Consider the following 14,051-nt stretch of genomic DNA (forward strand, 5'->3'; position numbering starts at 1 on the left):
TGATGCCAACTGGCCCGAAATGTTTTCCTCCAAGCCTATTTTAAAATCCCCTAAATTCAGACTAAAATACCCTAACTAAAAATGTGATAAAAATTACATCTCACTATTTTTGTTTTAATTGTCAGTATTTTTAATCGAACAGGAGCCGTTCGATTAATCATAAAAAAAAAAAATTTCATTCCAGAAAAGGAATTTGAAGCATCGATGTTTCATGAAACTGCCCAAAAAACTTGTTTATTTTCACTTTGACATTCTTGAAATGACACTATTTAGTTCAGCAATCGAATCATAGAGGGCCACATGCTACTTTTTGTAATATTTATTTTTCTTGTGTCGCTACTGTCTAGCTTGTTAAGTTTGAGACCATAAGGAACAGAGACATCCATATAAGACTCGATTTTACGTGGTTAGACAAAAAAAATTCTGAGTCAAAAAATTATTAATTTTTCCCCCTAAAAATATTTTTCCCCATAAAATCCCATTTTTTTATTTTTACCCCCATATTTTGGGGAAAACCCAAGTTGGCATCACTGTTGGAGACGTATCTTAATGGCGAGTTCACCCTGAGAGTAGGACGAAAATTTCAAATTGATTGCTACCATAATTCATTGGAAACCTTACAAGTTATGCGGTACACACAAATTACGTTTACAGTTATGGCTTCAGTGACGTTTAAAGTGCTGTATCCCTTCGAGGAGATCGTATCCCTGTGATGAGATCGTATCCCTGTAATGAGATCGTATCCCTGTGATGAGATCGTATCCCTGTGATGAGATCGTATCCCTGTGATGGTATCGTATCCCTGTGATGGTATCGTATCCCTGTGATGGTATCGTATCCTTGTAATGAGATCGATCCCTGAGTTGAGATCGTATCCCTGTATCGTATACCTGTGGCGAGATCGTATCCCTGTATCGTATACCTGTGGCGAGATCGTATACCTGTGGCGAGATCGTATACCTGTGGCGAGATCGTATACCTGTGGCGAGATCGTATACCTGTGGCGAGATCGTATACCTGTGGCGAGATCGTATACCTGTGGCGAGATCGTATACCTGTGGCGAGATCGTATACCTGTGGGGAGATCGTATACCTGTGGGGAGATCGTATACCTGTGGGGAGATCGTATACCTGTGGGGAGATCGTATACCTGTGGGGAGATCGTATACCTGTGGGGAGATCGTATACCTGTGGGGAGATCGTATACCTGTGGGGAGATCGTATACCTGTGTGGAGATCGTATACCTGTGGGGAGATCGTATACCTGTGGGGAGATCGTATACCTGTGGGGAGATCGTATACCTGTGGGGAGATCGTATACCTGTGGGGAGATCGTATCCCTGTGATGAGATCGTATCCCTGAGATGAAATCGTTTCCTTGCGATAAGATCGTATCCCTGTGATGAAATCGTATCCTTGTGATGAGATCGTGTCCGTAAGGAGTTGATGTTTGTACAAAATGTGCGTCCTTTTCATTGAATTCGCATAGTCAAGGCTGTAATCAGGACTGATGATTTTATGTTTCAGACCTCTTGGCCATGATAAAACATTTTTTCAGGATTTTTGGTCCTAAAGTAAGCGTAAAATCTGCTTAGTTATTTGTCCTATTTTCTTGTAATTCATTTTATCAATACTGTAGTTCTGGCAGTTCAGATTCAGCGACTCTTGTCTTGTCTGTTTGAACTAGGTTATACTTTTTGAAATATACAGCATGTATCGACGAAGAAGGCCTTATTTTTGGGAGACATCTGGGCTATACGCCTGACATTGTAATTATCTGGCCTCGTGGTCCGAAGACACTTGGCCTATACGCCTAACACGGTAGGCACAGAGAAAATGTATTTATTTCGTCGGACAGGTATCTTGTATATAGTCGTTTTTCGTAGAGAGAATGATGAATAAACTCCACGAAAGGTAATGAGAAACAGAATTTAAAATTTATTTTAAGCTTTAGTTACTCTTATCACTGGCTGAGAATCGAGCCAAGGTCGCGACCGTGGCCGAGTCCACCTCCACGCACCACCACCAAGGCCAGAACCGGCCATTGTACACTACTAATGTAACAAATTAAATCAAAACCAAAGAGCTTATTTCAATCTTAATGGAAAGTAATTTTACTAAAGTGGCATAGAAATTCTTGTGTACATAAATATCTGTTTGAAAATAAACTTTTTTTTCTTTCTATTTTATTTTGCAAAATTGTAACATAAAAACGTGCCTGCCTCAAAATTATGTTATTTTGGTTTATATTTATTTAAAGCTTCGAAATAAGATAACTGACAAATTTACTGCTTTTACCAGCCAAAGTTAATACCTACCTAAAGTAAAAATAAAATATAAAAATCCAATAATTTATTCAAATAAAAACATAAAAATACTTAAAATTAATATGATTTAATTTATGGTATTGTCAAAGGCTTGTTGTGTGATCTTCACAGTAATGTAATAAGCAGAGGCATGAGGATTTCGCAGATTCGTTCTGTAGCGAAGTCCATTTTGTTCAAAGATTGGGTATTACGTTTTTGACAACTGTTGCAGCAAACATTCGGACTTTGACCACTGAACATTGTGCCAAAATAAACAAATTTAAAAAAAGACTCGTGCAGCATCATACATATTTTGTTATTTTATAAGAATATAACCAGTTAAAAAATAACTTTTATTGAATAGAATTCAGACTTGAAACACATGTCGAACATATAATTTCCTTTCACTATTGAATTACAGTTCTCTTGACACGCTCATAGACTACGTATATATATATATATATATATATATATATATATATATATATATATATATATATATATATAATAATAAAAACTTTTTTTTTGTCTTCTACGCATGAAGCTAACACCGTCTTACTTTGGCAATCAGAACTGTAAAAATCATGCGTTCCAAACTTTGACACATGCGTTTGTTTTCAAATAATACTTCAACAATTTGCTAAAATTATTTAATATAATGTAGTAATCAGACGCAGAACATATCAAAATCTCAAACACCAACTTTATTGACAGGTAAACTTGGACAAGCAAAGCGATGCGATGTGTTACAACCTCAACAAAGCACCAGTTGCGTCTGCCACGACACGCCGTTCCTACAGTTCTGTTGGAAAATAAACGGTTCAATGAGTGAAGTAAAACCCTTCTATGTAGGCCTACTAAAAAGCTTGAGCACAGGCTCCGTACCAATATGCAGTCAATATGTAGTATACGGACACGCCTGGCGGCCTGGACGACCTTGAGCGAATGTCAAACAACGAGATGAAGTATCGACCCAAACATGTGCAACACAGTCCAGAGGACGAAGAGCAGCTGATCTTGGTATCGGCCAACGAACATACTTACAAGGGCTTCATTATAAAGGGTGAACACAAGTGATCAGTACACATTCAAAAAATCAATAAACTAAACGGTGTGGACATTTTACCCGAAACTTCTTTCAGCTAATGGAGAATACCTGAAAGATGTTTCGGATTCGTTCGTGGCAGGATGCCTCCGCTATAAGCAGCTAGTGTTTATAATGACGGCTACCGCACAGCAGAAGAGTTGGTGCGTGCTTCAGTTAGCGAAAAGGGAGTCAGTGACTGTTATTCAACGTGAAGGGAGAATCTAAACACACGTCTCCCTGGAAGTTGTCTTGCGTCGAATGTGGCCACCGCGATCACTGGAATTAACCCCCAAGTGATTTCCTTCTGTGGGGTTATGTCAATGACAAAATGTTCGTGCCGCTTCTGCCGCTATCTTTGCCGGATCTGAGATTGAGTCCATCACCGCCGACGAGAAGCCAAAGATGTACATCAAGCTCTGTCCCTGCCCGAACACGCCCGAATATTCACCTTCGGCCAACCTCGGGATTTGTTTTATTTTTGCGCAGGAAAAATTAATTCAAATATTAAAAGTGGTCGGTTAGGTTAGCTACATTAAAACACTTTAAAACACTACGGACGGTTAGTTAGGTTAGTATAGCTACATTCAAATAAACAGAGAAATATAAATATATTTAAATAAACCCGAGGTTGGCCGAAGTACGAATATTCGGGCGTGTTCGGGCAAGGACAGAACTTGATGTACATCTTAGGCTTCCCCACCGCCGACACATTGCACAAAGTGTGGGACGAGTTTGAATACCGCCTCGATGTTTGCCGCGTAACTCGAGAAGCGCATATTGAGTCACTGTAACTTCTAAAAAAAACTTTGAGATTCTCTATTGACTGAAACAGGTTTCAGGTGAATCCGCCCACCGTTTATTTTTTTAAATGATTATTTGAATGTGTACTGATCATTTGTGCTCACTTTTATACAAATAAAACGAGTTTAGCCTGTCACGAAAATAATTTTCAAAATAATCGTAGCTCTAATAATTTTTTTTTTCTTTAGTAATGTTTTCGTTAGCTTTTCAATTAAATTTACATTAATAACAGTCAACTTTCTCAAGCTTTCCATTAGGAGGATTAAAAACTATATTTTTACCATCGTTAGAAACGATAATTAAAAAAATACCCAGCTACTCTTTTCACTTATAACTAGTTCACTGAATTCAGTTAATGGATTGTACTTATTAGAATGAAGAAATATATATTTCTTAAAAAAACACAATAAAATAATATTTGTAATAGTTAAAAAAATAGTTTCTAGCTTCTTTAAAGCAGTGTTTAAGAATGTACAATTTTACAAACACCAAACAAATATTATGTAGTCAATTAAAACAATTATTAAATAGAAAATTAAAAACTAAACTCCTGATAATAACTTTAGAGAAAGTGTACATAGCTAATGTGTAAAACACTGGAATTACACCAATATTTCAAGACTTTAAATTTTTAATTATTTAATAATTTCAAACAAAAAACAATATATTTAAATTTTCAAAGATATTTATATATATATGTATTTAAGTTGTTTGTAAAACACTTATCTACAAGAGTTGAGATAACTTTACATACGCTGTACAATACTTTACTTACTAATAAATTAACTTTAAATTTTGATAAAACAAATTTTGTTAACTTCATAACAAGAAACCAAATGTATGAAGATATTAATATTTCTTGTTTAAATAAAAATCTACATCAGTCTCATTATGCGAAATTTCTGGGATTAATAATTGATGAAAAAATAAATTGGAAAAAGAACATAGAGGTATTATGTAATAAACTAACATCTGCATGTTTTGCTCTTCGCTGTATGGTTGGGAAAGTTGATGTTGAGGTTATGAAATTAATGTACTTCGGGTATTTTCACTCACTAATGCAATATGGTATAATTTCATGGGGAAAGAGCTCGGAAGCTATTAAAGTCTTTATAATACAAAAAAAAGCCATAAGGATTATTTGTAATAGCAAGCAAAGAGATTCATGCAAACCACTTTTTAATAAACTATATATTCTCCCATTGCCAAGTCAATATATCTTTTCAGTTTTAGTGTTTTTAAATAAAAATCTGAATATTTTTAAGCCAAATTCAGCAATACATCCATACGAAACTAAAAAATGTGATGACTTGCATATAACTCGGGCAAGAACTACTTTACAGCAGAAAGGCATATATAATACTGCTTTGAAGTTATTTAATAATCTTCCATTAACTTTAAAACAACTATGTAAAAGTAAAAGTAAAAATTTTAAATATAAATTAAAAGAATATCTCATCTCAAAAACATTTTATTCTGTTGATGAATTTTTAAATTGTATTGATAATCATAACTTGTGTGTTAACATCTGAATTGTATATATATATATATATATATATATATATATATATATATATATATATATATATTTATTTATTTATATTTATATATATATATATATTTATTTATATATATATAATAGTTATGTGTATACTTGTGTGTTTATGTTTAAAATATCTTTGTGTACGGACACCTTAATATTATATGTGTATAATATATGTATGCTATACCCCTTTAATTGTGATATGTGTATTTAATCATGATATTGTTTATAACTTTTATCTTACTATGTTATGGATTTATGTTTTATTTTGTATTGTATTGTATATACTGACATGTTCTACACCATTGAGCAATTGCTCATTCATGGTCGACGGAACGTAACTATAAATAAAATAAAAAAATAATTTATTACAAGCGTTACACGTATTCGGAAAATCGAACTAATTAATCAAACATTTTATTTAAGAACTGTAAAATAAAGTTTATAAAAAATTCCTTATTTAATTTTTTTTATTAATAAGTATATTAATGAACAGTTACGCGAAAGTTAACTTTTTTTTTTTACGGCAGATCGTAAGTTTAAGGGCGTGTCTCCCATTTCAGGTCATGAATTTATATTTATATTAATCACTGTTCAACATTGAGACTTTTTCAATTGTTTAACTTTCACGAAATGAAAATTTTATACAGCGCATACTTTTTGCCTAATTAGCTGTCAAAGATACATTTTTAACATTTTTGGGTTGTACAAATAAGGAGAATTTAATTTATTGCAGAACTGAAACTTTTTAAGGTTTAACTGCAATGCCACTGGCTACTTCATGTTATGATTTGCATTTCAATCACAAAAACTCATTTCATGATTCTTGGCTGTCAAAATCGTAACAAATTTGAGAATTTTGAAATGCCAGGTAAAATTAATCAATATTTTCTGAAAGAAATTCAAACCATTTCTTAGAGTAGCCAGTGGCATTGTAGTTATATCTAAAACGTTTCATTTTTTCAATAAATTAAATTATCCTTATTTGTACAACCCAAAAACGTTAAAAATGTAACTTTGGCAACTAATTATGCAAAAAGCATGCGCTGCATATATTTTTCATTTCGTGAAAGTTAAACAATTGAAAAAGTCTACAAGTTTATCTGTAATTACTGTAAAAATAACATCTTGACCTGAAATGGGAGGCACCCCCTTAACCGCGAGGATATTAAACTCATGTGTTTAGGTGCCGAAACTATTGATGGTAGAGACACAAACACACCGCAGAATTTTAAATGTAAGAAACTGACCCCGGAACAATCAGGAGGCATTATCGCATTCAACCTTACTATGCAAACTGCAAAGTTTGACCCAATGACTCACACGACAATCTGCTGGCCTGTTATGTCGAGCGCTAATGAACTCTGGGGGTTTCGGCTGATACATCTGCACTTGTTACTTGCACACGAAGCCCTCGTGTGAACAGCATTTAAGAAGCAACGCGTGTCTGAAATACATGTTAAAATAATTTTAATAACTCACTAAAACGAAAAATAAAGGCCCAAATACAACCGAGTTCACGATAAATGGTAAACGATAAACTTTACAATAAATAAACTAGTGTGGCTTCAGCTTACGTAAGAGATATGAAACAAACCAATTGGAAAACTGCAACGGTATTGGGACATAATTTTACCGACAATAATAATTTTGTAGAGTTATGTTGGTTACATCTTTTTAGTCATTTAACATGTGTTTTTTACTTTTTTTTAAACTAAGGGTAGTTAATCGAATGTCCCAATGTATAATCATATATGTAGGCCTACTTGGTAACCTGCACTTATACACTGCTAAACCACAATGTTAAAAAATTTCACCTCCAATTTACGAAAAACGCTGTTTACAAATAATCAAGGGAACTTCGTAAATCTATGGACACTGAGTTCAATTACTTTGAACATTAATCCAAAAGAATATTCTTGGTATATTAGCAAAACCTTTAATAACTGGTTAATTCTACAGCAAGAACAATATTCTTTTGTCCAATCATGTGTTTATCTTTGTTTAGAACGAATTAAAAAACAACAACGGGGATGTCAAACAAAATACGGCAAAGTATCTACATATAATCAGTTATTTGAAATGATTACGAACTCTTCGTTTATTTTTATTAGATTATTCGTTCAAATTTCGTAAATTTACTGTATTTTTAAACAGTGCGCATGATTCAATATTTAGAAATTTTTTTCATCTTTGCATGATACGTTTTGGATTCTGATTTGATGAAGTTAATGTCAGACAAAAAAAAACTTTAACGCGGTTGCGTTTAGTGTATCGCGTCTTCAACAACGCCATATTTAGTTTGAAACGGTGCCGTATTTTTACCAGAGATTACGAAAATATACAGATGGAGCATAGGATCAGATTCTGGGCGAGGGGGATGAAACCAAAAGGGGAGGGGATTTCAGTGAGCTACTCGTACCAATATGGAGGCCATTTGTTTACACATGTATCATCTGTGCCTGTATTGGAGGAAATTGTCAACTCATATTATATATGTATCATGAAGATTCGTTTTGGACTTAAAAGTATAAATAAATTAACTAGTAATATTTTGATCTAATTTTCTTCCGAACAGCCTAACTACAGTCGTTAATAAAAGCAGGCTATAACTGCTGATACCAAAACATATTGGTTTGTGAAAATCTGAAGAAAAAATGATGAAAAAAGACTTCAATTTTGACGGTCCATGCTTCATCTGTATCTTTTCCTAATCTCAGATTTTTACGTGTGTTGACCTTGTACCGTGGAGAATTACTACATACAAGGTCTAAGGTCGAAATATGGGCTTTCTCTAAGCGCATCTTCGCTTTCGTCACTGGCTCGCGTAGACCTTTCTCTCTACGCGTAGACGTATTGTGATACCAGTATTTAAAGTGCGCATTTCTATAATAACCGAGTACAGAAGGGGTGTTTCCAAATTTCATAGTTAAATCTTATTTTTTCTGCAGGACACTTTAAAAACTTTTAAAACGTAGTTTTGGAGAATATTTAATTATAGTAATCTCTTATAGAAGAAATAATCTCGAAAACCCTATTGGCGTGCTCTTGCTCTTATCCTGAGAAAAAATGAACGAGATATTACCAAAAAAAAACTTCTTTTAGTTGCGAACGTTCAAAAGGCCTGCAGCAAGTCAGTACTGTAAAGCGAATTCAATTCATACGGTTCTAAGTATTTTTGTCCCGTGTGTGTGTATATATTTAAGTAGCCTATAATCAATAATGTTCGCAGGCTTTCACGGCCATTGTCTGAAGTAGCTTGGCTACAACCCAGAAGCCAAGCTACACTTTAGCCTTAATCAGTTCAGCACGCACTCTTTCCGTTGACGGTTCATCTCTGTAGGACTGTAGGCGGTGTCACCCTGTCACCCACCCTGATGATTTTTTACTCTTTGCCAGAATACTCTCAAAAATATAATTTGGAAATAAAACGGCGTGTAAGTAACTATCAAATTTAAGAACTTTACCATTCGAATGTTTTACAATTTTTGAAAGTTGAAGTTTTAATTTAGTTTACTTTTTCAAGTTTAAGTTTGAAATAAAAAATAATCAAAATTATAGATGTATTAATTTTAAAATTTGACTATTATAAATGCATATAGGTAATGTTGTCTTCTAAAGTATTTGGTACCAAACCAAAGGTTTTATAGCCCAATTGCTTTAAAAACAATTAACCATTTTTTAAAAAGAAAATTGAAGCCAGATAATACAGTGAAATAAATTAGAGTACCTGACGAAAAATTAAAAAGCATTCAAAAGTTAAAATTTTGTGCTTGCTTGAGTATCCACCGCCTTTGAAAGACTGGGTGCACAAGAGCGCAAGGACGCAATACTACCACCAAGGACCCATTCCTCCCGTCACAAGGGCGAAGATGCACTTAGTGAAAGCATGTTCGACGACCTTGTGGTCGTTCTCCCCTATAAAAAGTCAAGCGGAACTATTTCTACCAACCAAATTAGAGCTCAATATTCTATTAGAAATATTCATCGTCCCTACAATTTCTGATAACGTTGATGTCACACCAAGGGATGTTTTAAAATAAGTGTTTCGAGACACAGTTATGCAGCGAGCGCTGTGAGCGGTGGTGACGTAGGCGTTTGTCTACTTTTTTGTAACAAAAAAAATGTTTAGAGTTACGTGAGTTCGTATTTATTTGTCTGCTTGAAGCGGGACGCAGCCGCATTTTCCAACATTAAGTTTCTGATAAATATGATTTATACTATATCTTGTTTGCGTGTCACACCTGTCGTCACGGAAATAAAGACAGAAGATAGACACGCACTGATTTTCGTTTCGCTTCCGCACATGGTCCCGTTACACGTATTTGTATGCATTTGGTATTCAAAAATATCTGCAATTTGTCAAAATTTGTTAATTGTACAATGGTGTTTTGACGCAGTATATAGCCTACAGTTGATATTATTACGGTACATTTTCATGCAACTGTTTAGTTTGCGAACAAATACATAGACTTATTGTCACGATGAGTGACAAAACAAGTGAACGCTGATTGCAAGGAAATCATGACGTGTTCGAGCTCTCCACTAAGTGAGAGAAATCGACCACATCACAAAATATGTTTGGCTGTGTAGATTGTTAATATGCCGATTTGTAGGAGCATACTTAATTCACTAATAGCTCGGGACTTTGTTTGAAACTTGTTTTATTTCTACCGTCCACCGCGGTTAGGGTGAAATTGCGGGAGTGGAAGGGAGGGGTGGTCAACTGTCAAACTGCGGATCGTTGCGGCTTCCCGGGAGTCGGATAATCCAGGACAATCGAACGCAAAAGAAGCAAAAGGCAGGCAAGCGGAGACGAACCAACACTCAACATGTGATGAAGTGATAGCGGCTTTCTATTAAATAGTGTAGGGTATTCAGCTTCCATTCACCACAGGCTTATAGTTCTACGCAACGCCCAGATGCCTATATTGAAAGGCACGGCGAAACATCTGTTATAACAGCAAACACAGCTCCAGCCCGGAAGCCAAGACTCCCTTGTATGCTTTTGTTTACTTGCATTGTCTAGTCTACCTCGATTTGGTGGTTAAATAACGAAGTTGTGTGTTAGTGCGCATGTGACCATCTGAGCACAGTCCCAAGATCTCTCATTCCAAGCTCATTCAAAATATTGAACATTCGAACCCATCCTCACAGATTTTGTTTGTTACAAGAATTTTTGTTGTTTATAAACATGTTCCTGGTGGCACGTGTAAACGTAAATAATCCTATTAAAATAAAATAAAAAAGGAGGATAATCATGTAGGCAGGCATAAGAACAATAAGCGAACGGAGAATACAATATCAACAAAGGAATTTGTAAAAGCTAAACTTGGGACATCTCTACTGCATAAAAAAGAGACAATGTGCGGTCCTTGTAACTGTCGTGGTCGTCTCCATCTTCAGGGGGTTATTTGTATAGCGAGCATTGAAACATCTCGGTATGACAGTACAACATATTTTTAATTTAATTAATTTTTTTACAACAATGTGACGTCATTTTGGCAACGGTCAAGACGGCAAAATGTTTGTACACGTGAATCACCGTTTACATTGAATCACAGGTTATTGAACACAGTTTGGTGAATCGGAACGCGACTACCAAAAATGAGAATTGGTGACTTATGTGGTAAAATGTGACTGTTAAGTTTGATGTACATCACTTTTCTTTTTTAACATACATGTTCTGGTTCTTACTAGCGAAAGAACTGGCCAATGAAGACGAAGCTGTTTTTATAAAAGAAAGTATATTATTCGCCTCAAAATAACCAACTTTGTTGAGTTGAAAAAGTATATTTTCCTTCCATACATAGGGACATGCTAAATTCGTGTTATTTTCCTGTGTCTTGATAGACCTAATCAAGCCACTGACATTTGTCAATTGGCTGGTGTTAAATTTTATCTTGCTGAACTGGTAGCACGTTATTCGGCCAAGGTTCTGTAAGTGCATGTTATAGGCTTATAGTTCCTCTAGGAGTGACGAAATTCGGGTTATCCTTTGAGAGATGCAGAATTCGCGTTATCATTAAGTGACAGTACAAACTGAAGTGCACACGCATATGCAGTATTTACTTGTTACGAAAATAGAACGAATTTTGCAGGTTCGTAGACGTATCAGAATTTACACTGTTTAGCAAACTATAGCTCGGCGGAAAATCAAATAATCGTCATTTCTACAGATTATTAGGAGACAATCCTTTTGCGGTACATAGTACTAGCTGGCTAAACCAAACCAATTTTACGTTATTTTGTTGCATGTGTTTGGGCCAGCAGTGGAATACCAGCAAGTGACTTACGTCATGAAATGCAACCAATGAATTATTTTGGGAACCATGAAAAACCTGAAAAAGAATAGCTGAATCACCTCGCTGGAATAAACAACACCGCGAGGAGCTGGTGACTCACCCGGTCGCTTGGCCTGCGGTCCGATGCACATGTCGTTGTCGACGGGGAAGTGGTCGCAGCGGAACATGTCCGGCCAGGGGTAGCCGAACTTCTGCATGATGCCCTCGCAGCCGCGCCGCACCTGGTCGCACAGGCTGCGGCAGGGGTAGATGGCGCGGTCCAGACACACGGGGCTGAAGAGCGAGCAGAGGAAGAGCCGCGTGTCCGGGTGGCAGTCCACGTTGAGCAGCGGCGTCCACGAGGCGGCCTGCTGCGCCACCTCCTGCAGCGAGTCGTGCTCCAGCAGGTTGGGCAGGCGCATGCGGCGGTAGCCCACGCCGTGGCACAGCGACACGTTGCGCGGGATGTCGACGCAGGCGGGCTGCGACGTGCGGCTGCCCCACAGGCCGGAGCTGGCGCGCGCAGTCGCCAGCAGCAGCAGCGGCTGCAGCGCCGCCGTGACGCTCGCCATGGCTGCAGCAGCTGGCCTGCAAGTCGTGCACTGGGCCGCGCGACGCGAGCATCCGGCCGTGCCCCTCCCCCCTCTCCCCCCGCCCTCCCACGGTCCACCCCTCCCCCTCACTCCTGTCACCCGTCTCAATCTGGCAGACAAAACAAGCACGCTGCACGCTGCCAGCTAGGGTCGATTAGACCGGGCGCGACTCCCAGCTGCTCCGCGCTCCCATTCTCGTCGATTATCATTACTGGAATCAAGTAACGTTCTGAAGCAGTTCGCCTGGTTGGTGTTAAAATTATTATTATTATTTTTTTTTTTAAAGGAACTAATGAGGGTGACACTAACGAGCGTCAGGGGGCTTATTCTAAGTTTATCGTTTCGATGGAATTTGTCGTTACCTATCGATTATCGTTCGTTTTCGACAAGTTCGTATTCTAAGTTTTTATGTGACGTCATTCTCGATGTACAAAATCGTTACAAGCTATCGTTTCGTAACGAGAGGGTATGAAGCTATCGAAACAAATAAATACATCGTTACTGTCAAAATGGGCGATGCGTGGAGGCGGTATTTGTTACATGTAGCTGTTGAAATAGACGAAGGCGTAGATATGCGCAAAGAAAGGAAACTTCTTCGGAATAAAACTAATCCCTTTGAAATTAAAGAAAAGGATTTTATGGGGATGTTTCGCTTGAGTCGTGAGTTTGTAAAAAAAAAAAAAATGCAAGAATACATTTTCCAATAAAATGTAATCTTCATGCACAGTAGAAAATAAGTTTTTAAATATAGTATTATGTAGGTACCTTCATATCAAAGGTTGATACTGTGTGTGCCAGATTTTTATGAAGTAAGTTGAGGTTAGGATAGCTCTGAACTTCCATTCTGAAGAACGTATTATGAGCCGGGATCGCAAAACTGATGCTACTTTTAAGGGTGGGTCCGTATTTGTCTAAAAGATAACAGATTTTACTAGCTTACTAATTACATTATAAATTATTGATTACATATTGTAATATGGGCTGTATCCGAATACTGGTCTAATGGATCCCTTAGCTAAGGGATCCACTAAAAGTGCATCGTAGTGGACGCGGCCATCTTTGTGTTGAATCCGAATTCTCACAAGGGATGCCGATGCATCCCTTCACGCATCCACTAATTCGAGATTTCTAGGGATGCGACACTCGCATCCACTAACGCGTCCCTACATCCATTAGCTTCGGAATCGGGTTTTATTTTGTTTGTGTATAATATTACTTCAGATTTTCAGCATAAGATTTGTTTAAAACATTATAGGCGAAAGTGATAACTTAAACAGAGACAAATGAAGACGTTAATAAATATAATAAAAATACGAATTTAAACTTAAAGGATAATTTAAAACTCATAAGTATTTATAAAGTTTACAATTTATAAAATGTATTTTATTTGGATCGCTAACATGTATAACATACACGTTACATTATTTTTTAATTGGT

At 36.6% G+C, this 14,051-nt stretch overlaps 1 protein-coding gene across 9 annotated transcripts in view; it reads right to left on the reverse strand.

Annotated features, from left to right (window-relative positions):
* Positions 1-12,668, reverse strand: part of LOC134529757 (secreted frizzled-related protein 5-like) — a 93,363-nt gene extending 80,695 nt beyond the window's left edge. For 5 of the 9 annotated variants that reach the window (XM_063364165.1, XM_063364161.1, XM_063364167.1 and 2 more), the window contains exon 1: positions 12,143-12,628. In XM_063364165.1, the coding sequence (XP_063220235.1) occupies positions 12,143-12,593 (451 nt within the window). In that variant the 5' untranslated portion in view covers positions 12,594-12,628. Of the gene's footprint in view, positions 1-12,142 lie in introns of all 9 variants that reach the window. The other 4 variants (XM_063364163.1, XM_063364164.1, XM_063364159.1 and 1 more) reach the window with 4 other exon arrangements.
* Positions 12,669-14,051: the final 1,383 nt, after the last annotated feature.

Source organism: Bacillus rossius, chromosome 2 (assembly GCF_032445375.1).
Source record: "Bacillus rossius redtenbacheri isolate Brsri chromosome 2, Brsri_v3, whole genome shotgun sequence".
Lineage (NCBI taxonomy): Eukaryota > Metazoa > Arthropoda > Insecta > Phasmatodea > Bacillidae > Bacillus > Bacillus rossius.